Here is a 27,934-nt window from a genome sequence, read left to right on the forward strand (position 1 = left end):
GGTCTTTTAACTTTACTTCCTCACCTCCTGTCCCTCTTTGTTCTATAAAACAGACTGGCATTCAGACCCCAATAAGATGGTTTTCTGAGACATTAGTCTGCCATCTTCTCAATCTGCCAACTTTCCAAACAATGTCATTATTTCCTGTTTTAACATCTCATCTGTAAGACTGTTTGGCCTTTCATGAGGTGAGCAGAATGAGCTTGAAATCAGTAACACAGCTATATGTCGTTTTCTCTTCATGACATAACATATCAGAAATAAAGTCCACCAAAAACAATCTATTACAAATTTTACTTTTGGAAATAAACACAGGGACATGTTCAATTTAATACACCATTAAAAGAGTAAATAATTGATTCCCCTAAACCTTTGGGCCTATCTTTTCAGTATTTATTTGGGCTTCTATTTTGTTGAAGGAATGAAGTTCTGATAATAGACAAAGGAGGGAGAGAAAAGACATACACTGTGTATGCCTGCTGTTTAAGGATTAGTGACTTGAAGATTTAAACTTGGTTCCAAATCCTTGAAGAATAAATAAATCAGCATCTAGAAAGGCCTACAGGCCATCAAGAGCCTGGTTAACTGCGGTCACAAGCACTCAGAGGATGTGATAACAAAAATTCAGTCCCACCTGATGCTCCCAAATGTAAGACTGTAGTTTTCACATTAACAGGCAAAGCAGAGCAACTTGAAAGCCATAAGAGCATGGACTCCTCCAATCACTTCCTCACTCTGGCTTCATAACAAGATGAGATCTGTGTAGGCCTCTGCAGTCTACCATCCTGTGCTCCTCACAGTGCCTGGACCAAACAACATGTGCTGAAAAAAATCTGCACAAGATGCTGCTCTGAATAATCATATTTAATCCTCACAACATTCTTATGAAATAAGAAGGGCACAACTATTCCCATTTCACAGGAGAGGAAGCTCCCAGACACTGTGTCATCATCCTCAGTAAGATTCATTGGTCACTGATCATGTGCTAAGTACTGTGAATGTATTAACCTGCTTAATGCCCACAACATCAAGATATTGGTAAGTGTGTGAATAGTATTCTCATTTTACAGGTAAGAAAATCAAGACAGAGAGAAATTAAATAACTAGCACATAAGTATTAACATAACTATAAGTAGCTATTACTATTAGTAACTATCTCTAGGACTAAATCCAGGAAGTTGGCTCCACAGTCTATACTTATAATCATGACAACATCCTGCCTTAAGATTTGCCTGCCCAGTAGTATCTACCTACTTTGGTCTTGATCACACAGCTAGTTGATGACCAGGCCAAGGCTACTCCTGTCCTCCCTCCAGTCACATCCCTGTCTCAACAGGTCCTGTCAATCATCACCTGCAAAAAACAAAGCCACCCTGGACCTCAGCACAAGTCTAACCAACTGAACAGAGTGGGAATGTACACTGATGAACTAACTTTTCATAGGAACCCAGGTCAGGAGGCTACCTTCCAAAAGCAAGACAGGTCGAAGGCCTCAGGGTGGAGGAAGCAAGCACTGGGAAACCTTCAGGGACACTCTTACTTAATACTGAAGACCCGCCTGCTACCTGCTACAAGATTCTTAAATGTAACCAAAAGTCCATTGTAAAAATAGAAAGCTGATTTTACTGAAGAGGATGTATACATTTCACTGACCTTGTATTTTAATTAATTTTCCATTACCATTTATTTAAAGCTCAAAATATGAGCACATGCCAGAGTCCATGGTACCAGAAATGGATGGCCAGTGAAAGAAACAAACACACAGTCTGTCTTCTGCAGAGATGTTCCCAGAAGAAGGTCCAACCTAGTTAGCTTAACACTATGTAATGCAGCCAATGTTTCAGCAAAACTAGTCAAAAACACTTCAACACATTTATATCATATGTTGGGTGTTTTATATGCCACCCAACAAATGGACTCTTAAATCTACCTGCAAAGTAAACATTCATTAATCCTTACAGACATGTACAAATTGGAATAAAAGTGTATATGCTCCTATATTCAGATTTTCTCTGGTAGGAAAAGTTATCAGTGAAGGCTTTTGTAGAAAATGAATAAACATGCACAGTGATTTTCTTCCAAGCATGTCTTCCATTTTCAAATATGAAAATGTACTCAGGTTCTAAATGTGTTAATAAGACATAGTCACTGAGAAACTTGGTGTCTGACATACCTGTTGGATTTCTATTGAAGAACAATACTGGAGCTCTTAAAATGGTCTCCCACATTTTGTTGTGCAAAGTTTGTGAAGAATTAACAAGGATGTGAAGTATCAACAGAGACCTTGTGATGCCAAAAAGGACAGTAGATACAATTAACCCTGAAATAAAGAAATATCACTCAGCACAAGATCTCTGTCTTATCCTCAATGACGCTAAAGGATGGTGGGCAATTTACAAAGATACTGTGTACTTATTCTATAAATAAAATTTATATAGAAGCTTACATATTTAGAATACAGAATAAATTTATATATATATATATGTAAACATATATAAAGTAGATATGTAAGAGTTTAATGCTTTGACACAAATATATTTATAAAGAAGAATATAACAATCACTGTTTACCTCTCACTAAAAAGAAACAACATGGGGGGTGGGAATCATATGTAAACTACAGTTTCATTCTAGGCTTTCCTAATTCAATTACAAGTTCTAAACACTGCTGTGAATAGAGAGAGTCATGTTACTATTAGTCTGGCAAGCCAGATATTAAATTAATCACACAATTCAGGAGGAGATAACACTGATCTCAAAGTAAGAAAGAGAAGGAATCTAATCCCAGGCACTGAATTTCCCCTGCTTAGCTTCTCAAGTAAGTAGTGAAGCCCAAGAGATGAACAGTGTGGTAAAGGAGAGCTTTGCATACCTATGAGGGAATAATGCTTTTATTTGTGGCCCATGCTGCCAGAGGATTTCATCCAAGATCAATAAAAGCCAGAGTTTATTTAGAGAGAATTGGATCAACATGAACCACAGGTTGGAGATCCATTTCTAACCCCCTTGTCCGTCCATATAATGATGTAAGATTTAGCAAAAGTGACCTATTAGAATAGACAATAGCCATGTATTTCCAGTGGCTGATTTTCTGAATGTGCAATCCTGGTTTTAACTACCAAAATCCAGTACAGAGCAAATTAAGAGTCTTCATTCAACCTCTTTTCTTCTAGCAGATCTTTAAAATAATTTATTCTAATTAGCTCACAGAGTAAATGTGACTCAGACACTTAATCTACTAAGACATTGCTGAATTACTCTGGAAGTCCTCAATGTTCACATGGACTCTGTAAGTACCTTAAACTCTGGTATAATAGAGCAGATGACTCAACTTTACCTGAATAAACTCCTAAGAACCAGTTCAGGAGGAGCATCACATCTACATCTTTTACTAATGCCCCAGAATACACGTCACGTTGTACATTCGCCCTACGGAACAGGGAAGAAAAAATATTGCACTATACATATATATAGAATTTACAAAAATATAAAAAAAAATTACCTCAATTCAAGAAATGCATTAATGCTGGAAAATGGTTCTCAACTAACAAGACTCTGTGGGGGTCTCTGTTAAAAATTTGAATCGTGACTTTTGGTTCTCAAAATTGTCTATGAAGACAGACTTAGAAAATAAACTTATGGTTGCTAAGTTCATTTTAGCTTCCCCTCTAAGAGAGTTTGGGATGGTCATGCACAAACTGCTCTATTTAAAACAGATAACCAACAAGGACTTATTGTATAAGTCCTCAGAACATGTATATGGAACTCTGCTCAGTGTTATGTGGCAGCCAGGTTATAGTTTTAGGGGAGAATGGATACACGTATATGTAGGGTTGAGTCCTTTTGCTGTTCATCTGAACATTGTTAATATCAAAACATTGTTAATCGGCTATACCTTAATATAAAATTAAAAGTTCTAAAAAAAAGAAAACAGATTGTGTGTGAAAAAGCTGCTAAAAGGAGGGACATGGGGAGAAACAACTGAGGGATCATACTCCACCCACTAGAACTTTTGTTTTTTTGTTAGGGAAACTACATGAGGGTCAGAAGATGAGGTTAAACAAGCCCCACCCCCACCTGACTCTGTGGGAAATCAGACCAGGAATCACTCAACAGAATGCAAGCCACCAATCCTGCAGGACATAGGCAACCTGGAGCAGGAAACAACAGTCACTCACACACTGACATTGCTGAGCCCTCAAATCTTGCTCACTAGGATGGGGGCTGGAAAGGCTCCAGAACAAGGAGAAGGTCCTTCCGGCCCAGGTCTGTGCCAAGCCCCACATCCCAGGTGACTACAGGTCAGGGGAGGGCATGCTAAATTTTAAAATCTTTAAAACATATCCTTTTTTCCCTAGAAGACTTTATTCCCCACATAAAAAGTTTTTCAATGCAAATCCAAGTGAACCTCAAAATGCAATAATAACAGTACAAATATCAGGATTTTTCAAAGCAAAAAGCTTGACATATACTGTGATGGTCAGTTTTCTGTGTCACCTTGGCTTGGCCAGTCTCCAGTGATTCAACCAAACACTCATCCAGATATTGCTGTGAAGGTATGTTGTGGACGATATTCATGTCCATCATCAGAACTGAAGTAGAGAAGATCACCCTCAACACTGTTGTGGCCTCATCCATTCAGACTAAGAACTTAAGAGCAAAAACTGAGTCTTCCTGGAGTAGGAAGAAATTCTGCCTCAAGACTTTAGGGTCAGCTCCTGCCTGAAGTTCCAGCTTGCAGGCCTGCTGGCCTTTCTGATTTCACATTTATGCGGCTAGATCCCAGAACATCATGAGTCAATTCTTTGAGATAAATTTCTTAATACATATTTAAAAATAAGTATAAAATACAGCATAAATAGTATATAAACATCAATCTGAGTGTGCAAACCAAAATAAAAGCCCTTCCATACCTGAGCTGCGATGTTTACTAGAATAAGGAAGATGATGACAGACCAGTGAGCACTGTCTGTGAAGTAATTCTTGTAGGTTTTAAAACCAACTTTTCCTTCCAAATGATCCTCTAGAGGTCATGTAACCTGTATATTCTCAGTCTGGAAGGGAAAAATGGCATTAAGAGATGAAATTTTGTAAGAGATGAAATTTTAAACAATGAACCCCAAATTTAAAGAGTTCAACAAAGCCCTCCTCTGCACAGCTGTGGGGAAACAGACACATCTCATACACTGGTAAGAATGCAAGATGGTCTATCTCCCGTGGAGAAGAGTGTGGGAATATCTGGCCAAATCACTTATGCATTTACCCCTGGACTCAGACATCCCACTTCTAGGAATCTATTAGAAATAAGGAAATATCATTTGCATGAGGTCATTCACTGTTGGGTGACTTTGCTTAAAGTAGATCATGATTCTCAGCACTTGTAAAACAAAATTAATTAACAGGTAAATGCAGACGCTTGCTCTAAAATGATACACAAAATGATATGGAGCTGATGTATCCTGCTAGATGACTTGTGTCACTCAGTAATAAAAATATAAAACATACTTGGGGCTCAAAATATTGGCCAAACACAGTACACTGAGTTAACAGAGAGAGCTGGAGTAATATTAGTTTAGATAGCAAGTAACAAGCATATGATCAGAATCTATTTGGCTCCTAAATTTCAGAGAGTGATTCCTGAGTGTGGAATGTGAGGGACTAATCTGAACATTTATCAGAATCATATAGGCTTCTGGACTTGGATATCAAGGACTATCTGTGTATGTTTTTAAGAAAGATCTAGTACATTTCTGCATATCTGACTGAAGGACTTAAAATGCATTATAGAGTCACTGGAGTCTAGGATATCCTTGGGTCTATGCTGGCCACTGGGATTCAAGATCAATTAAGTTGTGGTTCCCAATTCAGCACCACCAAACCAGCTCTTCAACAAATGCTAAAGGATCTTTTCTGGATAGGAAACACAGAAAAGGTTTATAAATCCTTGAAGCCAAAACAACAAAGTAAATGGCAATGGGATCATACTTATCAATAATCACCTTAAATGTAAATGAGTTGAATGCCCCAACCAAAAGACAAAGACTGGCTGAATGGATACAAAAACAAGACCCCTATATATGCTGTCTACAAGAGACCCACCTCAAACCAAGGGACACATACAGACTGAAACTGAAGGGCTGGAAAAAGATATTTTATTCAAATGGAGACCAAAAGAAAGCAAGAATAGCAATACTCATATCAGATAAAATAGACTTTGAAATAAAGGCCATGAAAAGAGACAAAGGACACTACATAATGACCAAAGGATCAATCCAAGAAGAAGGTATAACAATTATAAATATATATGCACCCAACATAGAAGCACTGCAATATGTAAAATAAATGCTAACATGTATGAAAGGGGAAATTAACAGTAACACAATGATAGTACTACTACTAAGTCACTGCAGTCGTGTCCGACTCTGTGCGACCCCATAGACAGCAGCCCACCAGGCTCCCCCATCCCTGGGATTCTCCAGGTAAGAACACTGGGGTAGGTTGTCATTTCCTTCTCCAATGCATGAAAGTGAAAAGGGAAAGTGAAGTCGCTCAGTCGTGCCCGACTCTTAGTCACCCCATGGACTGCAGCCTACCAGGCTCCTCCATCCATAGGATTTTCCAGGCAAGAGTACTGGAGTGGGGTGCCATTGCCTTCTTCTCCACAATAATAACACAATAATAGTGGGAGACTTTAATACCCCACTCACACCTATGGATATATCAACTAAACAGAAAATTAGCAAGGAAACACAAACTTTAAATGATACAATGGACCAGTTAGACTTAATTGATATATATAGGACATTTCACCCCAAAATAATGAATTTCACCTTTTTCTCAAGTGCACACAGAACCTTCTCCAGGATAGACCACATCCTGGGCCATAAATCTAGCCTTGGTAAATTCAAAAAAACTTGAAATCATTTCAAGCATCTTCTCTGATCACAATGTGATAAGATTAGATGTCAACTACAGGGAAAAAAAAAAAAAAAACTATTAAAAATATATAAACATATGGAGGCTAAACAACATGCTCAGAATAACCAACAAATCAAAAGAAGAAATCAAATCACAGAAGAAATCAAAAAAGAAACCAAAATTTGCATAGAAACAAATGAAAATGAAAACACAACAACCAAAACCTATGGGATTCAGTAAAAGGAGTGCTAAGGGGAAGGTTCACAGCAATACAAGAGTACCTCAATAAACAAGAGAAAAATCCAATAAATAACCTAACTCTGCACCTAAAGCTACTAGAAAAAGAAGAAATGAAGAACTCCAGGGTTAGAAGGAAAGAAATGATAAAAATTAGGGCAGAAATAAATGAAAAAGAAAGGAGACCATAGCAAAAATCAACAAAGCTAAAAGCTGGTTCTTTGAGAAGATAAATAAAATAGACAAACCATTAGCCAGACTCATCAAAAAACAAAGGGAGAAGAATCGAATCAACAAAATTAGAAATGAAAATGGAGAAATCACAACACACAACACAGAAATACAAAGGATCCTAAGAGACTACTATCAGCAACTATATGCAAATAAAATGGACAACTTGGAAGAAATCAATAAATTCTTAGAAGTATAACTTTCCAAAACTGAACTAGGAAGAAATAGAAAATCTTAAGAGACCCATCACAAGCATGGAAATTGAAATTCTAATCAGAAATCTTCCAACAAACAAAAGCCCAAGACCAGATGGCTTCATAGGTGAATTCTACCAAATATTTAGAGAAGAGCTAACACCTATCCTACTCAAACTCTTTCAGAAAATTGCAGAGGAAGGTAAACTTCCAAACTCATTCTATGAAGCCACCATCACCCTAATACCAAAACCAGAAAAAAGATGCCACAAAGCAAAATGAAAAAACTACAGGCCAAAGTCACTGATGAACATAGATGCAAAACTCCTTAAGAAAATTCTAGCAAGCAGAATCCAATAACATGCTAAAAATATCATACATCATGACCAAGTGGGCTTTATCCCAGGATATAAGGATTCTTCAATATTTGCTAATCAGTCAATGTGATACACCACTTTAACAAATTGAAAAATAAAAACCATATGATTATCTCAATAGATGGAGAGAAAACCTTTGACAAAATTAAACATCCATTTATGATAAAAACCCTCCAGAAAGCAGGCATAGAAGGAACATGCCTAAACATAATAAAAGCCATATATGATAAGCCCACAGCAAACATTATCTTCAAAAGTGAAAAATTGAAAGCATTTCCCCTAAAGTCAGGAGCAAGACAAGGGTGCCCACTCTCACCACAACTATTCAACATAGTTTTGGAAGTTCTAGACACAGCAATCAGGGACGAAATAGAAATAAAAGGAATCCAGATTGGAAAAGAAGAAGTAAAACTCTCACTGTTTTCAGATGACATGACCCTCTATATAGAAAACCTAAAGACACCACCAGAAAATTACTAGAGCTAATCAATGACTATAGTAAAGTTGAAGGATATAAAATCAACTCATAGAAATCCCTTGCATTCTTATACACTAACAATGAGAGAACATAAAGAGAAATTAAGGAAACAATTCCATTCACCATTGCAATGAAAAGAATAAAATACTGAAAGATAAATCTACTTAAGGAAACAAAAGACCTATATATAGAAAACTATAAAACACTGGTGAAAGAAATCAGATCAGTCGCTCAGTTGTGTCTGACTCTTTGCGTCCCCAAGAATCACAGCACGCCAGGCCTCCCTGTCCATCACCAACTCCCAGAGTTCACTCAGACTCATGTCTATCGAGTCAGTGATGCCATTCAACCATCTCATCCTCTGTCGTCCCTTCCTCCTCTTGCCCCCAATCCCTCCCAGAATCAGGGTCTTTTCCAATGAGTCAACTCTTCGCATGAGGTGGCCAAAGTACTGGAGTTTCAGCTTTAGCATCATTCCTTCCAAAGAAATCCCAGGGCTGATCTCCTTCAGAATGGACTGGTTGGATCTCCTTGCAGTCCAAGGGACTCTCAAGAGTCTTCTCCAACACCACAGTTCAAAAGCATTAATTCTTCGGCACTCAACCTTCTTCACAGTCCAACTCTCACATCCATACATGACCACAGGAAAAACCGTAGCCTTGACTAGACAAACCTTTGTTGGCAAAGTAATGTCTCTGCTTTTGAATATGCTATCTAGGTTGGTCATAACTTTCCTTCCAAGGAGTAAGCGTCTTTTAATTTCATGGCTTCAGTCATTATCTGCAGTGATTTTGGAGCCCAGAAAAGTAAAGTCTAACACTGTTTCCACTGTTTCCCCATCTATTTCCCATGAAGTGATGGGACCGGATGTCATGATCTTCATTTTCTGAATGTTGAGCTTTAAGCCAAATTTTTCACTCTCCTCTTTCACTTTCATCAAGAGGCTTTTGAGTTCCTCTTCACTTTCTGCCATAAGGGTGGTGTCATCTGCATATCTGAGGTTAATGATATTTCTCCCAGCAATCTTGATTCCAGCCTGTGCTTCTTCCAGCCCAGCATTTCTCATGATGTCCTCTGCATATAAGTTAAATAAGCAGGGTGACAATATACAGCCTTGATGTACTCCCATCAAAGAAGACAGAAATAGATGGAGCAATATACCATGTTCATAGATCAGAAGAATCAATACAGTGAAAATGAGTATACTACCCACAGCAATCTATGCTGCTGCTGAGTTGCTTCAGTCATGTCCGACTCTGTGCGACCCCATAGACGGCATCCCACCAGGCTCCCTCGTCACTGGGATTCTCCAGGCAAGAACACTGGAGTGGGTTGCCATTTCCTTCTCCAATGCATGAAAGTGAAAAGTGAAAGTGAAGTTGCTCAGTTGTTCCCGACTCAGCAATCCCATGGACTACAGCCCACCAGGCTCCTGCATCCATGGGATTTTTCCAGGCAAGAGTACTGGAGTGGGGTGCCATTATTCAATGCAATCCCTATCAACCTACCAATGGTATTTATCACAGAACGAGAACAAATAATTTCACAATTTGTATGGAAATACAAAAAACCTCAAATAGCCAAAGCAATCTTGAGAAAGAAGAATGGAACTGGAGGAATCAACCTGCCTGATTTCAAACTATACTACAAAGCTACACTCATCAAGACAGTATGGTGCTGGCACAAAGACAGAAATATAGGTCAATGGAACAAAATAGAAAGCCCAGAGTAAATCCATGCACCCATGGACACCTTATCTTTGACAAAGGAGGCAAGAATATACAATAGAGGAAAGACAATCTCTTTAACAAGTGGTGCTGGGAAAACTGGTCAACCACTTGTAAAAGGATGAAACTAGAACGCTTTCTAGCACCATACACAAAAATAAACTCAAAATGGATTAAAGATCTAAATGTAAGACCAGAAACTATAAAACTCCTAGAGGAAAACATAGGCAAAACACTCTCTGACACAAATCACAGCAGGATCCTCTATGACCCACCTCCCAGAGTAATAGACATAAAAGCAAAAATAAACAAATGGGACATAATTAAACTTAAAAGCTTTTGCACAATGAAGGAAATTATAACCAAGTTGAAAAGACAGCCTTCAGAATGGGAGAATATAATAGCAAATGAAGCAACTGACAAAGAATTAACCTCAAAAATATACAAGCAGCTTATGCAGCTCAATTCCAGAAAAATAAATGACCCAATCAAAAAATGGGCCAAAGAACTAAACAGACATTTCTCCAAAGAAGACATACAGATGGCTAACAAACACATGAAAAGATGCTCAACATAACTCATTATCAGAGAAATGCAAATCCAAACCACAATGAGGTACCATCTCATGGTGGTCAGAATGGCTGCTATCAAAAAGTCTACAAACAATAAATGCTGGAGACGGGGTTGAGAAAAGGGAACACTTTTACACTGTTGGTGAGAATGCAAACTAGTACAGCCACTCTGGAGAACAGTGTGGAGATTCCTTAAAAAAATGGAAATAGAACTGCCACATGACTCAGCAATCCCACTGCTGGGCATATACACTGAGGAAATCAGAATTGAAAGAGACATGTGTACCCCAGTGTTCATTGCAGCACTGTTTGCAACAGCCAGGACATGGAAGCAACCTAGACATCCATCACAAGATGAATGGATAAGAAAGCTGTATACATATACACAATGGAATATTACGCATCTATTAAAAATAATGCATTTGAATCAGTTCTAATGAGGTGGATGAAACTGGAGCCTATTATACAGAGTGAAATAAGTAAGAAAGAAAAACACCAATACAGTATATTAACACATATATATGGAGTTTAGAAAGATGGTGATGATGATGTTCAAGCTGGTTTAAAAAAGGCAGAGGAACCAGAGATCAAATTCCCACATCTGCTGGATCAATGAGAAAGCAAGAGAGCTCCAGAATAACATCTATTTCTGCTTTATTGACTATGCCAAAGCCTTTGACTGTGTAGATCACAAGAAACTGTGGAAAATCCTGAAAGAGATGGAAATACCAGACCACCTGACCTGCCTCTTGAGAAACCTATATGCAAGTCAGGAAGCAACAGTTAGAACTGGACATGGAACAACAGACTGGTTCCAAATAGGAAAAGGAGTATGTCAAGGCTGTATATTGTCACCCTGCTTATTTAACTTATATGCAGAGTACATCATGAGAAACGCTGGGCAGGAAGAAGCATAAGCTGGAATCAAGATTGCCGGGAGAAATACCAATAACCTCAGCTATGCAGATGACACCACCCTTATGGCAGAAAGTGAAGAGGAACTAAAAAGCCTCTTGGTGAAAGTGAAAGAGGAGAGTGAAAAATTTGGCTTAAAGCTCAACATTCACAAAATGAATATCATGGCATTTGGTCCCATCACTTCATGGGAAATAGACAGGGAAACAGTGTAAACAGTGTCAGACTTTATTTTTTGGGGCTCCAAAATCACTGCAGATGGTGATTTCAGCCATGAAATTAAAAGACGCTTACTCCTTGGAAGGAAAGTTATGACCAACCTAGATAGCATATTCAAAAGCAGAGACATTACTTTGCCAACAAAGGTCTGTCTAGTCAAGGCTATGGTTTTTCCAGTAGTCATGTATGGATGTGAGATTTGGACTGAAGAAAGCTGAGTGCCGAAGAATTAATGCTTTTGAACTGTGGTGTTGGAGAAGACTCTTGAGAGTCCCTTGGACTGCTAGGAGATCCAACCAGTCCTTTCTAAAGGAGATCAGTCCTGTGTGTTCTTTAGAAGGAATGATGCTAAAGCTGAAACTCCAGTACTTTGGCCACCTCATGCTAAGTGTTGACTCATTGGAAAAGACTTTGATGCTCAGAGGGGTTGGGGGCAGGAGGAGAAGGGGACGACAGAGGATGGGATGGCTGGATGACATCACCGACTCGGATGTGAATTTGAGTGAACTCTGGGAGTTGGTGATGGACAGGGAGGCCTGGCATGCTGCAATTCATGGGGTCGCAGAGAGTCGGACATGACTGAGTGACTGAATTGAACTGAACTGAAAGATGACCCTGTATGTGAGACAGCAAGAGAGACACAGATGTAAAGAAGAATACTTTTGGACTCTGTGGGAGAAGACGAGGGTTAGATGATTTGAGAGAATAGCATTGAAACATGTATATTACCGTATGTGAAATAGATGGCCAGTCTAGGTTCAATGCATATGACAGGGTGCTCAGGCCTGGTACACTGGAATGACCCTGAGTGATGGGATGGGGAGGGAGCTGGGAGGGGGTACAGGATGGTGAACACATGTACACCCATGGCTGATTCGTGTCAATGTATGGCAGAAACCACCACAATATTGTAAAGTAATTAGCCTCCAATTAAAATAAATAAATTTTTTTTTTTTTTTAAGTTGTGGTTCTCAGCCTTGCCTGGTAAAAAAGAAGGATGGGAACTAACTCCAAAGTCTACCATGTATCAGGTCCTTTGCACACGCTCCCTCTGATCTATCACAAACCTTCCCACAATGAGGCAAAATAATATTATCAGTCACCTGCAGTGACTTTTCCAACATATGGGGAAAGTAGCTTATTTAATGTAGTCATAGCAGCACTCAGTCTAAGGGGGTCTTCACATTAAGCCTCTGGATCCATAAGGGAAGCTGGGGATCGCCAGAGCAAGTAGGACATAACTATGGTAAACTGATGAGTTCTCATATTAGTGTGAGCCACATACACCCAGGAAGTCATAGCAGTGCACCCACTCCTGGTCTCCATAAGATTCTCCATCCTACACCAAAGTAGAATTCCAAGCAGGCTTTCTCTCTTCCTGCTCTTCTAACTCTACCAATTCCATGGAATAAGACTTTGGGAACCTTAGGGTCTACTTTAGGACAAATGAAGATACAAGCAGAGCTGACTGAAGGTCCATAAGGCCACCAAGAGCAGACAGATCAGAGCGTATTACAGGATGAGAAACTCACATCTTGGTCCTCTGGAGCTGCATATTTCAATGAGGGTCTGGGACAGACTGCTGAGACTGAACCAAAGAGTTGGAGATCAGAGTGGGAGCTTCTAGAACTGGAGATGGTTCATATTGATCATTCCCCTTCTCAAAAAGGGAAAAAATATCTACCCCAGAACTCAGGAACTCAGAGTAAGTCCCCCTTTTCACCATTTTTCCCTGAAATTAAAAAAAAAATTTTTTAGAGGAATTAATTTACATTTGATAATATTAAACCAACCTAAATACTAATCAAAAAAAGTTATCTCGTCTTAAATTATGATTTAAAAAAAAATGATCCCTGGGTCTAGAAAACTTGTGGAAAAATCTAATTTAGTCAACTCAACGCAGAACTGAGCATTGTGTTCTCTGCCAAACCCTATGTTAATGCTGGGGGGTGTAAAAGAAATGTGTGCTCACATGTCAAAAATGGAGGCTCCTTGACATAAATACCCTGGGCATTTAGGGAAACAAGAAGCAGAGAAGTTGGTGGGAAGATCAGCACATTTTTTTTAAACAATATAGGAATTGAGAGAAGCTTCATGTGACAAGCAGAATTAAAAAAAAAAAAATGGTCAATTGGGGAGAATATTCTGGGAAAGAAAATTAAACTTGACCCAGAGGTGGACACAAGCACATGTGCATAGGTAAGGGTCATTCAGCAAAACTTTGCTGACTGCTGTCATAGTATCAACTGCCCCATTTGGATAAGACATGTGGAAACCAGCTCTGGACAGAGAACCCATGAGATGCATCTCCATGATCTGTACAACTACCTCCACTCACTCCGGGAGTTCCCAACTGAAAATTCATTATACCACCTGTTAAAGTAATTAAACAAGGAGGTCATGAGGCTCTATCTAAAGCCTTGCCAGTCTGTGCCACAAAGCAAAATCTAAGCCAGAATCAACACACTTAGATCCAAGAAAAAACTTGGGAACAACCAACCAGGCTTCCCCAAATCAGGTAACTGCTTAAGCTACAGCCAATCTAATCATGTTCTTTGAACATATGTAACACATCCTTGGAGAAAAAAATGGCAACCCACTCCAGTGTTCTTGCCTGGAGAATCCCAGGGATGGGGGAGCCTCATGGGCTGCCATCTATGGGGTTGCAGAGAGTCAGACACTACTGAAGCGACTTAGCAGCAGCAGCAACAGCAACACATCCTTGTATGGTTTCCCTCCTTTACAAAGTCATATAAAATAATGTGCAGATGTTTTCATTATTTTCTGATCCCATGAAACAAGACTCAGCTGGTTCACTCAACGGGAAATATTAGGAAAAAAATCCCAGGATTCAAAACTCATCAAATGAGAGTAGCTGTGGTTGAGGCAGGTCAGGTGGAAGAAGGTGGCCCAGGTCTAGGACCCCTCTCACCTTATGCCCCGAGGTGAGCCACTGGGAAAAACCCAGTGAATCCTTTGGGTACCATCTGATACTGTAGAACTAGAAAATTATGCATGATATAGTGTGTCTTGTTCCACTTGGGAGACAAAATTCATATACATCTTTAATGAAATAACCACTCACCACTTCATATGTGTAATATGCACAATGAAATGACTGGTAGTACAAAGACAGGAATTTCACTCAGCAGCCAAGCTCTGACAATCCCGAGGGGATGAGGGGGCAGCCATCCCCCTTTTGCTGTGAGAGATGGACTAGACAAATAGTAAGGATGGACCCTAATCATGCAGGGGTGCTAACAGTGGACAAAGATTTATTTTGTTAGTACTAGGCTTGAGGGTAGTAACCCCAAAGGAAGCAATAAGGGGACCCTAAAATATCTAGGGACTGGCTAAATATGTTATTCTTTGCTCACTGGGGTTTACACTCTAGAATCACCCACCCCCTCTGAACATGAAATCAACTGCTTTCAACCTTGAAAACCTTAGCTCCACCTAGCGGAATGGAGAGGAGTCGACACACGGAACTGCTTCCAGAGAGAGGTACTGCATTTTAGAGGTACTGCATCTTTTTAGAGCGAAATTTCATTTCATAAGTCAGGGATCTGACCAAGGGCCTGTGGAACAGTCAGGGGTTAACAGAGGTGCTGAGAACCAGAGGCAAACTAGCCAAGGAGTGAAGCATTAAACCAGCTCTAAGTCTGAACAGTTATCACTAATCTCCACCCCACCCCCAATCATGCTAGGAGCTATGGATTGGATGGTTCCCCCTCCTCAAAAAGATAAGTTCAAACGTGACACCTGTGAACATGACCTTATTTGAAAACAGGGTCTTTGAAGATGTAATCAAGTTAAGATGAGGTCACATGGAGCAGGGTGACTCTGCATCCAATACAACTGATGTCCCTATGAGAAGGGACTCAGACACAGGGACAATGGCCATGTGACATTAGAGACCACAGAACTGCAGCTGGAAGTCAAGGAACGCAAGGAAGCCCGGTGAAAACCAGAGGCTGGAAGGAAGGATTCTACCCTGGAGTCTTCAGGGAGAGCACAGCCTTACCAGCACCTGGATTTGGGACTCATAGCCTCTAGAATAGGGAGACGATAAACTCTGTTGTTTTAAGTCACCCAGTTTGTGGTACTTTGCTATGGCAGCTCTAGAAACTGATACTCTAGCATGAGCCCACCCTTCTGTCTTCTCAGCTTTATAAGACTTGTAACTGCTTCTGCTTCTGCCCCTTTAGTGACCATCGGAGGAATCTTTCAAATCCCACATCACTCCTCTGCCCTGGACCATCCAAGGCTTCCATCCCACTTTCGGTTCCCCTGCCCAGTGTTTGGAGACCAGCTCCCTCCCATCCCCCAGCTCACTGTCCTCAGACATGCTGGTCTTCCTGCCATTTCTCCAATCTGCCAGGTCAGCTCCTTCCTTAGGACCCCCTTCTCTAGACCCCCTCCCCCAGGCGACAGTGTGGCCCCCACCTTCATGTCACTTAGGCCCCGTGAGGCACCAGCTCCTCAGGGAAGGAGCCAGGATGCCACCCTCTTTGTCAGATCCATCCCCATAAGAACAGGAGCCCCATAAAATCAGGGCCTTGTCCTCCTGCTGTACAGACTCCCATACATATCGGGCACATAAAGACCTGGCACAGAGACCAGCAACTGGGGACACTTACAGAGTGGTCATCTCTGACCTGGGTGCTCGGCTGCCCAGCCTCGCTTCTGGTGTTAATGGAAGATGCTCTTTAGGCAAACTGCACAGAACAATCGCATGGGTACAAACAGGTCTTAGTATCTCTAATTTCCAAGTAGTACACTTTTGACTTATGTTGTGGAAGAGGAAAATAAAAAGTTCTAAATAAAATGGTGCCATTATCCCTCACAAATTTCATTAGAACAGTGATGATTCAATAACCCTGTGTTTTTACTTTTAATACACTTTAGGGTTTATGTGGCTTAGAGTATAATAGGGACATTTCTACAGGTCTTTGGATTCATCCCCTAAGGCGTGAACACCAGCTCTGAGAAGAAGGGGGTGAAAAACGGAGGGAGAAGAGGATGTTTACCATGAATCCAAGGAGAGTGACCTGCGGGGAAGTCTGTCCTTAAACACATCTGAGTCCTAGCAATTCCCCAGACTTCTAGAAACTACTTACATCTTTCACTATCAGAATCTGACTTGTATCTTCTAGGTACTGCAACTGATGAGTCACTAAGATTGTGATTTTCTCCTTCAAAACCTGGCGAATACACCTACAAATGTGAAAGGTACAGGATACAAAAACACATTAATGGGGGTGCTTCAAACTGGAAACTTATATTTTGAAAACAGTGTGACAAAGACCACACAGCAGTCAAAAATCTTTAGTTTAAATACCAAATCAATAATAAAAATTAAATAAACATAAATCAATTAATCTGACTAGGTTCTTAAATTTATCAATAGCAAGCTTGAACCTAAATCTGCTTAAAACTTCTAAAACAGAATCCAGTGAAGGAGGCACCAAAAGCTGTTTTTTTTTTTTCCCCCCTAAAACTCAGCTTAACAATTATTTACATGTTTCATAAAGAAAAACAACTGAGCAATACTGAGATTCCAAAATTTGACTGAACTAAAAGACTATCTTATTGCTATGTGGGAATTTAATATAAAAATGTGTACATTCTTAGATAGTTTTTAGGTGATTATTTATAATTAATGATGTAAATATTAGCAACAAAAAATTAATAGATATTTGGTAATCTTTGTCAGAATGTGTTTTCTAGATACTTCTTCCCAAATAATATTAAACAGTAAATTAATGCCAGCATGGCCTCCATCAGTCTCTACAACATTTTCAGTCCCATCCAGGAAGCAAGTCTTCTTTCAATAGGACTGAACAACTTTCAAAAATAAAGATAAAAGAATGGAATTCAAATGGCCCAAATCACAGTGGAAATCACCCCACGGCTCAAGTTCAGTTCAGTTCAGTTGCTCAGTCGTGTCCGACTCTTTGCGACCCCATGAATCGCAGCACACCAGGCTTCCCTGTCCATCACCAACTCCTGGAGTTCACTCAGACTCACGTCCATCGAGTCAGTGATGCCATCCAGCCATCTCATCCTCTGTCGTCCCCTTCTCCTCCTGCCCCCAATCTCTCCCAGCATCAGAGTCTTTTCCAATGAGTCAATTCTTCGCATGAGGTGGCCAAAGTACTGGAGTTTCAGCTTTAGCATCATTCCTTCCAAAGAAATCCCAGGGCTGATCTCCTTCAGAATGGACTGGTTGGATCTCCTTGCAGTCCAAGGGACTCCATTTCTCCATACAGATGGCTAACAAACACATGAAAAGATGCTCAACATCACTCATTATCAGAGAAATGCAAATCAAAACCACAATGAGGTGCCATTTCAAGCTAGTCAGAATGGCTGTTATCCAAAAGTCTATAAACAATAAATGCTGGAGAGGGTGTGCAGCAAAGGGAACCCTCTTACACTGTTGGTGCGAATGCAAACTACTACAGCCACTATGGACACAGTGTGGAGATTCCTTAAAAAACTGGAAATAGAACTGTCATATGACCCAGCAATCCCACTGCTGGGCATACACACGGAGGAAACCAGAATTGAAAGAGACACGTGTACCCCAATGTTCATCACAGCACAGTTTGTAATAGCCAGGACATGGACACAACCTAGATGTCCATCAGCAAATGAATGGATAAGAAAGCTGTGGTACATATACACAATGGAGTATTACTCAGCCATTAAAAAGAATACATTTGAATCAGTTCTAATGAGGTGGATGAAACTAGAGCCTATTATACACAGTGAAGTAAGCCAGAAAGAAAAACACAAATACAGTATCAGTTCAGTTCAGGTGTTCAGTCGTATCCGACTCTTTGCGACCCCATAAATCACAGTACGCCAGGCCTCCCTGTCCATTACCAATGCCTGGAGCTCACCCAAACTCATGTCCATTGAGTCTGTGATGCCATCCAGCCATCTCATCCTCTGTCATCCCCTTCTCCTCCTGCCCCCAATCCCTCCCAGCATCAGAGTCTTTTCCAATGAGTCAACTCTTCGCATGAGGTGGCCAAAGGACTGGAGTTTCAGCTTTAGCATCATTCCTTCCAAAGAAATCCCAGGGCTGATCTCCTTCAGAATGGACTGATTGGATCTCCTTGCAGTCCAAGGGACTCTCAAGAGTCTTCTCCAACACCACATCAAAAGCATCAATTCTTTGGCACTCAGCCTTCTTCACAGTCCAACTCTCACATCCATACATGACCACTGGAAAAATCATAGCCTTGACTAGACAGACCTTTGTTGGCAAAGTAATGTCTCTGCTTTTGAATATGCTATCTAGGTTGGTCATAACTTTTCTTCCAAGGAGTAAGCGTCTTTTAATTTCATGGCTGCAGTCACCATCTGCAGTGATTTTGGAGCCCCCAAAAATAAAGTTTGACACTGTTTCCACTGTTTCCCCACCTATTTCCCATGAAGTGATGGGACCGGATGCCATGATCTTCGTTTTCTGAATATTGAGGGTTAAGCCAACTTTTTCACTCTCCTCTTTCACTTTCATCAAGAGGCTTTTTAGTTCCTCTTCACTTTCTGCCATAAGGGTGGTGTCATCTGCATATCTGAGGTTATTGAGATTTCTCCCGGCCATCTTGATTCCAGCTTGTGCTTCTTCCAGCCCAGCGTTTCTCATGATATACTCTGCATAGAAGTTAAATAAGCAGGATCACAATATACAGCCTTGATGTACTCCTTTTCCTATTTGGAACCAGTCTGTTGTTCCATGTCCAGTTCTCACTGTTGCTTCCTGACTTGCATATAGGTTTCTCAAGAAGCACGTCAGGTGGTCTGGTATTTCCATCTCTTTCAGAATTTTCCATCGTTTATTGTGATCCACACAGTCAAAGGCTTTGGCATAGTCAATAAAGCAGAAATAGATGTTTTTATGGAACTCTCTTGCTTTTTCAATGATCCAGCAGATATATACTAATTCATATATATAGAATTTAGAAAGATGGTAATGGTAACCCTGTATGCATGACAGCAAAAGAGACACAGATGTATATAGAACAGTCTTTTCGACTCTGTGGGAGAGGGCATGCGTGGGATGATTTGGGAGAATGGCATTGAAACATGTATACTATCATATATGAAAAGAATCACCAGTCCAGATTTGATGAATGATACAGGATGCTTGGGGCTGGTGCCCTGGGATGACCCAGAGGGATGGGTAGGGGAGGGAAGTGGGAGGGGGGTTCATGATGGGGAACACATGTACAACCGTGGCAGATTCATGTCAAAATATGGCAAAACCAATACAATATTGTAAAGTAATTAGCCTCCAATTAAAATGAATAAATTTATATTAAAAAAGAAAAAATATATATCCTTTTCTAAAATTCACAATTACCAATAGCCATAATGTACTACTTCTCTTACACTCTAAGCTCTACCTGTGTTCTGAAAACACTAAAACCCCAGTGAGGTCATTTGTATAAAGACAATAAGCTAGGTACTTGTATCATTTACAAATTTAGAAAGCAGATGAAATAGAAGAAAAGCAAAAACCCAAAAAGAAAATGAAAACTCAGTTTTTCTCTACAAGGTGGGGCTTGTCTCTCAACAGCACTTCCTGCCTTGACTCATTTCAACTTTCCCAGGACAACGAGTGGGGGACACAGGGAAATCACTAAGCTACCTCAGATTTTACACATAGGATGGCAATCATGGTCAACATCTAACTTCACAAAGTTTGGACCCCTTTAAAAAGTTAACACTGAAGGAACAATGCCAATAGGAGGAGTGGCTTAAAGCAGAAGCCAGCCTCCACCTTCCATCAGAATTACCTGGAGCTTGTTTAACCCCATCCCCAGAGTTTCTAACTTTACAGAATTGGTCTAGAAGGAGCATGGGGAGATGTGCAGTTCTAACAAGCTCCCAGGTGAGGCAGATGCAACAGGTCTGAGAGCCATACTCTGAGAACAGCCACCCTAAAGCTTGATTATAGAGACATTTCACATGCATCATCTCCAACAGCAAAATTGTTAAGAACTTCCCTTGAGAAACTCCATCTATAAGACCAAAGGTGTGTTTGGAATCACCTTCTCCCTGCATTTAAGAACAAGAATGCAAATAGAAGCAGCTCAGAACAGCAGTTACATCCACAACACAGGCTCGGAGGCCAGACTATCCCATATGGGATCAAACTCTCCCTACTAGCTGTGTTTGTAGGCAACCTACTCAACCTCTTAGGATATGGGGCAGAATGGATACATGTTTATATATGACTGAGTCTCCTTTCTATGTACCTGAAACTATCACAACATTGCAAATCAGCTATATTTCAATTATAAAATAAAAAGTTTTTTAAAAATTACTTAACTGCTCTGCTTTAGTGACTTCACACGTTAAATAACAGGTAATAGTACCTCCCACTCCAGCAGAAAAAGTGGAAATTGGTACCTACCCAAATCAATAAGAAGTCCTCACATTCCCATTTCCACGCACATACATTTTGAAAATCCACAACAGAACATGCCTTGCCCAGGGGAGTTCCTTGCCCTATCTGAAGTTAAGGAGAGGTGTCCCTACTTTGTTAATGTTTATGGTGCTTGTTGTTTAGTCACTAAGTCATATCTGACTCTTTTGCAACTCCATGGACCATAACCTGCCAGGCTCCTCTGTCCATGGGATTTCTCAGGAAAGAATAGTGGTGTGGGTTGCTGTTTCCTCCTCCAGGGGATCTTCTCCACCCAGGGATCAAACCCACATCTCCTGGTATCTGCTGTGGCAGGTGGATTCTTACCACTGGGCCAACAGGGAAGCCTATACCCATATTTTTTCTTCTTGACCCTCTTTCCTTAAGGGCCACCAAATGGCCAAGAGATGTAGCCACACGCATTGAATACACCACCATCAGAACAAGCAGAGAAGCTTCTGTTTCCTGGGGCCCTCAAGGCCCTCCCATATTAAATAAAAAAAAAAAAAAAGAAATATCAGAATTTGTGAAAAGATGAATGGTTTGGGGTCCAGAAATGAAAGACATAATAATCACCCAAGTGTGATTAAACCCAAGGCCCTCCCATATTAAAAAAAAAAAAAAAAAAGGAAATATCAGAATTTGTGAAAAGATGAATGGTTTGGGGTCCAGAAATGAAAGACATAATAATCACCCAAGTGTGATTAAACCCAAGGCCCTCCCATATTAAAAAAAAAAAAAAAAGGAAATATCAGAATTTGTGAAAAGACGAATGGTTTGGGGTCCAGAAATGAAAGATATAATAATCACCCAAGTGTGATTAAACCCAAAGGTTCCAGCCAACCTAGTTAGTGGTCCCAACTACCAGATGGAAAAACTTTAGTTAAGAGCTTCATCTCTCTGAGCCGCTTTTCATCCGTGTTTCCTCCCAGCTCAGGGATCCTTCTGTGGTTTCAGGAACAAATGACTCCTGGGCAGGACCACCCGCCCAGGCAGGACCAAAGGCGGTCCTGCACTGCTATTACCACCTGCACTGCTTCTGCAAAGCTTAGAGTTGCAGATAAGACCCCACAGGCTTCAGGGACCCCATCCCCAGGGTGACTCTCAAAGGTGGAAGCAGAGACATTCACAGTAAGGAAAGGGGCTGGTCAAATACATCTTCCAGTCGTCTCAATGTATCCCAAGTAAAAGCAAAATGGATTCAAAAATCATGTTCCTGTTCATTTTTATCTACCCTTTGGTAGAGTTTGCAGCCCAGTTGGGGAACGAGGGCGCCTGGGGTCCCGAGCCCCGTGCTGTGCGGTTCCCCCACCGCCTCCATCAGCTGCACCTGCAGCCTCGCCTCACACCTGCGTGTGGCCCCGGCTGCCCCCACCCCACGCCCTCAGCCCGCGTTGGGCCAGGCCGGCAAGATGCAGCCAGTGTCCCCGGAGGAGAAGCCCAACTCGCTGCAGGACGCGAACTTCTGCTCCCGGCTGTTCTCCAGGTGAGCCCCGCCTAGGCTGTGACACCCCAACGCCTCAGGGCCAGTGCCTGACGCTGCGCCTTGCAGGGGCTGAGGGTCGAGGTTCAGGGAGAGGGAGCGCTTTCCGATGGCTTCTTGTAGCGGGTGGGGTCTCTCCACGCCGGCCACGGGGGTCCCTGTCTGCGCCCTCTGAGGTGAAGCGGCGAGAAGGGGTAGCAGAACCCAGGAGAGAGACCTGGTGGCGGGGCTCAGGGTCTCCCTGCCTTGCAGCTCGTCTTGTCACCACCCTCCTATGGCCCGGGAGCAGGAGGGGTGGCGGAAGGAGGAGGCAGGGAGGAGGAGGCTACCCAGCGCGGGGGTCACTGCCAGCGGGAGAAGGACCAGAAGAGGGAAGGGCAGGCTGCAGCAGAAACGCCCCTCAGCTGTGGTGAAGACCCGGAGAAAGCTGGCAGAAGGAGATAGCAGCCTGCCCTCTGGGCACGTTGCCCTCATCAGGACCAAAAAAGCGCTGTGGAAAGGTCTCCAACTGGAATGGGGCAGGACCCTGGGGGGCCTTCCTGGGATAGATCCCCACCCCACTGCGAGATACCCTGAGCTAGTGGCCTGTACTGGTCAGTGGAGGTGAGCACAGATGACCGGCACAAAGCTGCCAGGCTACTGAGATGACAGCCCCAGGCTCCCTAGTGTCTGTTCTACTGCGAGGCTGGCCCTGAGGAATCCTGTTTTGAAAAGAGGAGGGAAAAGGAAAGACCACAGCACATTCTTCTCCTGGCATGAAGGACAGTTACTCAGCAGTGACCTGATGCACAGAGAAAAGGACATAAGCAAGAAGTCAATGTTTACTCTGTTTATCCCTCAAATAAATAAATTTTAAATGAGGTAATAAGCAGGTATCAGTACAAGAGGGAAATAAATGACTTCAAACTTTTTTCCCATATATGAAGCCCATATGAATATATGTAAAGAAAATAAATGTATTCAAAATTATTATTTCTGGAATGAATAAACAAAGTATGTTATAAACATACAATGGAGTATCATTCAGCCTTAAAAAGGAAGGAAATTCTGACACGTGACTGCAGCCATGGATGAACCTTGAAGACTGTGATGTTGTGACTTATTACAATACTTATTTAGTCTTCATGCTGTTGCTGGCACAGAACTCCTGAAACCCTTAGGTGCTCTAAGAGTGAAAAAGTATCTTTTGATAATTGTAACAAGCCCCTTTCAACTACACCTGAGTTTTAGTGAATGCATCTGTTTGTCAGAAAAACCAAACAGCTGATTAAAGGGTTGGCGCTTTCAGCCCCACCCCACCCCCTCTCTTCAGGGAGGAGAGGGACTGAAAACAGTTCAATTACCAATGGCCAATGCTTTAAATACTCTTGCCTAAGTTGATTCTATGCTTCTATGAAGTCTCAATAAAAAACCAGTAGGATGGGGATCATAAAGCTTCCCAGCTGATGAACATATGCAGGTGCTGGGAGGGTGACTCTCCTGGAGAGGCCTGGAAGCCCTTCCCCTCCCCCTACCTTGCTCTGCATCCCTTCCATCTGGCTGTTTCTGAGTAGAATCCTCTTATAATAAACTAGTGATCTAGTTGAGTAAACTGTTTTCCTGAGTTGCAAGCCACTCTAGAAAATTACCAAACCCAAGGAGGGGGTCATGGGAACCTTGATTTATGATCAATCCATAAGAAGAACAGGTAACCACCTGGACTCATTACTGACTCTGAAGTTGACAAGGGGCAGTCTTGTGGGACTGAGTCCTTAACCTGTGAAGAGGTCTAACACTAACTCCAGGCAGATAGTGTCAGAATTGATTTAAATTGCAGGACACAGTTGTGTCTGGAGAGTTGGAGAATTGGTTAGTATACACATGGTGTCCAGAAGTACTAAGTCACCAAAAGACAAATACTGTGATTCCAGTTATATGAGGTGGCTACACAAGTCAAATTCATAGATACACAAAGTAGAATGGTGTTTGCTGGGGGACAGGGCAGCGTGGCAAGTGTTTAATGAACACAGAGTTTCAGGTGGAAGATGAAAAAGCTCTGGAGATGGACTGTGGTAATGGTTGCACAGCAATGTGAATCTAATCAACACCCACAATAGTACATTTAAAAATGGTTAAAACAGTTCACTTGTGTTATGTATATTTTACCACATAAGGGAGGAGAAATTCATTTTTGTTTTACCCTTCTAGGCTCTCTGGCTGGGACCTGGGAAATTCAATTGATGTAAGACAGATGAACAAGAGAAAAACAGTTTATTAACCTGTGTGGCATGCACGTGAATGCAAGAAGTCTTTCATTATACAGACAGTTGTTGCTGTACTCAGATGTGTCTGTAAAAGTGCTTCATTTTTAAGAAGATTCATGGCAAGGACTTTTAACAAATACAGATTTCTGATAAGTTTCAAATCAAGAGCTAAACTTTGTAAGAAATTATAGTTCTAACAGAAAACCTAATGCCTTCATAAAACCATTAACAAAAAAAAAAAAAACTAGTTGCTGACTGAACTGGAGAATATGCTTATAAATTTCATTGTTTTTGTCTAAAATATTACTTTTTTAAGTAAGTGTTTTCCTAATATAAGACAAAGGATGAGATGGCTGGATGGCATCACTGACTTGATGAACATGAGTTTGGGTAAACTCCGGGAGTTGGTGATGGAAAAGGAGGCCTGGCATGCTGCGATTCATGGGGTTGCAAAGAGTCAGACACGACTGAGCGACTGAACTGAACTGAATATAAGAAAATCTGCTCTCTCAAGCTTATTATGACTTACAACAATTGGACAATTACATCGTTGTAAGTAGAATTAAAACACTTGTCTTTTCTTTCTACCTGATCTCTCCAAAAACTGGAAACTCTTAGGTTCCCAAAAGCTGTATCAGCTAAATAAGGAAGGCCACCTCCTAACAGGGACAACTCTTCCACCTCCAGTTGAGTCACCCATGTTCTCTGAACTCAGTTTCTCATCTTAAAATGGGTATTAAAAGTAATATCTGGGACTTCCCTGGTAATCCAGTGGTTAAGAATCTGCCTTGCAATGCAGGGGAGTCAGTTTCAATCCCTGGTCAGGGAACTCAGAGCCCATATGCCAGCAGAGCAACTAAGCCTGAGCGCCACAACTATTGAACCTGCCCGCTCCATATAAGAGAGTCCATGCACCACAATGAAAGATCTTGCAAGACACAACATAGGTCCTGAGTTCCACAAGAAAGCCAAAATTAAAAAACAAAGAGTAATATCTATTTCATGGAGTTATTGTTTATGTGAAAGTGCTTGTAATTTCTGATGCAGAAGGGATGTTCAATAAGTGGAGGTTATTATAGCAAGATATTTTATCAGAATATTAAATTAACTGTCCTTGCTATGGTATGAATGTTTGTGCTAAAGGAATGAAAATGGAATTCTTGAAGACCACTGGTGCTGGCATAAAGAGCACAGTCTGCAAGAAAACTTAACCAACTGAATTTTCCTCCAGAGAAGAGAGATTGAAACCCAAGTCAGAGGAGAGCAAAGGCCTGAGGACCAGAGGCAGAGAGTTAGTGACCCCTGTCCCCAGTGGTCACCATCCTCAACCTCTCAGGCAAGAACAAAGTCAGGGGGATACAGGATATGATAGAATCCCCCCAAGTACAGCTGGTGCCTTACCTCCTGCCAGAAGCCAGGTGAATTGGCTGCTTTGCCAAGGAGACTCCCATAGCATCATCTTGTGTTATAAGTGAAATAGAAAAACCTGATTTCCCACTTGGGGTCTGGGAAATTCAGAAAGGGGGAGGAAGTACGCTTACAGAGTCTGTGAGCCAGGATGAGAGAATGCCATAGAGGGAGATGAAGCATGTGCTATCCAGCAGGGGAGCAGATGAGAACCCAGTTACATCCTTCCTTAAAAATCACACAGCAGAGTTGAATACAGGGAAGTGGGAGGAGGGTTCAGGATGGGGAACATGTGTATACCTGTGGCAGATTCATGTTGATGTATGGCAGAACCAATACAATATTGTAAAGTAATTAGCCTCCAATTAAAATAAATAAATTTAAATTAAAAAATAAATAAAAATAAAGGGAAAAAAACCAACACTTTGAGACTATCAAAAAATAAATAAATAAGAACAGAAAACATTTTAAAAAACATATGCCCAGAAAAGTGGAAACCAGAGTTTACTAAAGTTTAAGAAACAACACCAGGAAGATAAATAAGAACTCTTGCTACAACTAAATCAGCTCAGTTCAGTCGCTCAGTCATGTCCAACTCTTTGCGATCCCATGAAACGCAGCATGCCAGGCCTCCCTGTCCATCACCAACTCTCAGAGTGCAGCCAAACCCATGTCCATTGTGTTGGTGATATCATCCAAACATCTCATCCTCTGTCCTCCCCTTCTCCTCCTGCCCCCAATCCCTCCCAACATCAGAGTATTTTCCAATGAGTCAGCTCTTCGCATCAGGTGGTCAAAGTACTGGAGTTTAAGCTTCAATATCAGTCCTTCAAATGAACACCCAGGACTGATCTCCCTTAGGATTGACTGGTTGGATCTCCTTGCAGTCCAAGGGACTCTCAACAGTCTTCTCCAACACCACAGTTCAAAAGCATCAATTCTTCTGCACTCAGCTTTCTTCACAGTCCAACTCTCACATCCATACATGACCACTGGAAAAACAATAACCTTGACTAGACAGACCTTTGTTGACAAAGTAATGTCTCTGCTTTTTAATATGCTGTCTAGGTTGGTCATAATTTCCTTCCAAGGAGTAAGCATCTTTTAATTTCATGGCTGCAATCACCATCTGCAGTGATTTTGGAGACCAGAAAACTAAAGGCAGCCACTGTTTCCACTGTTTCCCCATCTATTTGCCATGAAGTGATGAGACCAGATGCCATGATCTTAGTTTTCTGTATGTTGAGAAAATTAGAGATACCAAGATTACATTTCATGCAAAGATGAGCTCAATAAAGGACAGAAATGGTAGGGACCTAACAGAAGCAGAAGATATTAAGAAGAGGTGGCAAGAATACCCAGAAGAACTGTACAAAAAAGATCTTCATGACCCAGATAATCACAATGGTGTGATCACTCACCTAGAGCTAGACATCCTGGAATGTGAAGTCAAGTGGGCCTTAGGAAGCATCACTGCAAACAAAGCTAG

At 41.3% G+C, this 27,934-nt stretch overlaps 1 protein-coding gene across 1 annotated transcript in view; it reads right to left on the reverse strand.

Annotated features, from left to right (window-relative positions):
- LOC133258049 (ATP-binding cassette sub-family C member 4-like) overlaps positions 1–27,934 on the reverse strand; it is a 656,993-nt gene that overhangs the window by 273,008 nt on the left and 356,051 nt on the right. Inside the window, exon 24 of the mRNA XM_061434381.1 lies at positions 2,174–2,320. Coding sequence (XP_061290365.1) covers positions 2,174–2,320 — 147 coding nt within the window. The remainder of the gene's footprint in view (positions 1–2,173; positions 2,321–27,934) is intronic.

The sequence above is a fragment of the Bos javanicus genome, chromosome 12 (assembly GCF_032452875.1).
Source record: "Bos javanicus breed banteng chromosome 12, ARS-OSU_banteng_1.0, whole genome shotgun sequence".
Taxonomy (NCBI): Eukaryota; Metazoa; Chordata; class Mammalia; order Artiodactyla; family Bovidae; genus Bos; species Bos javanicus.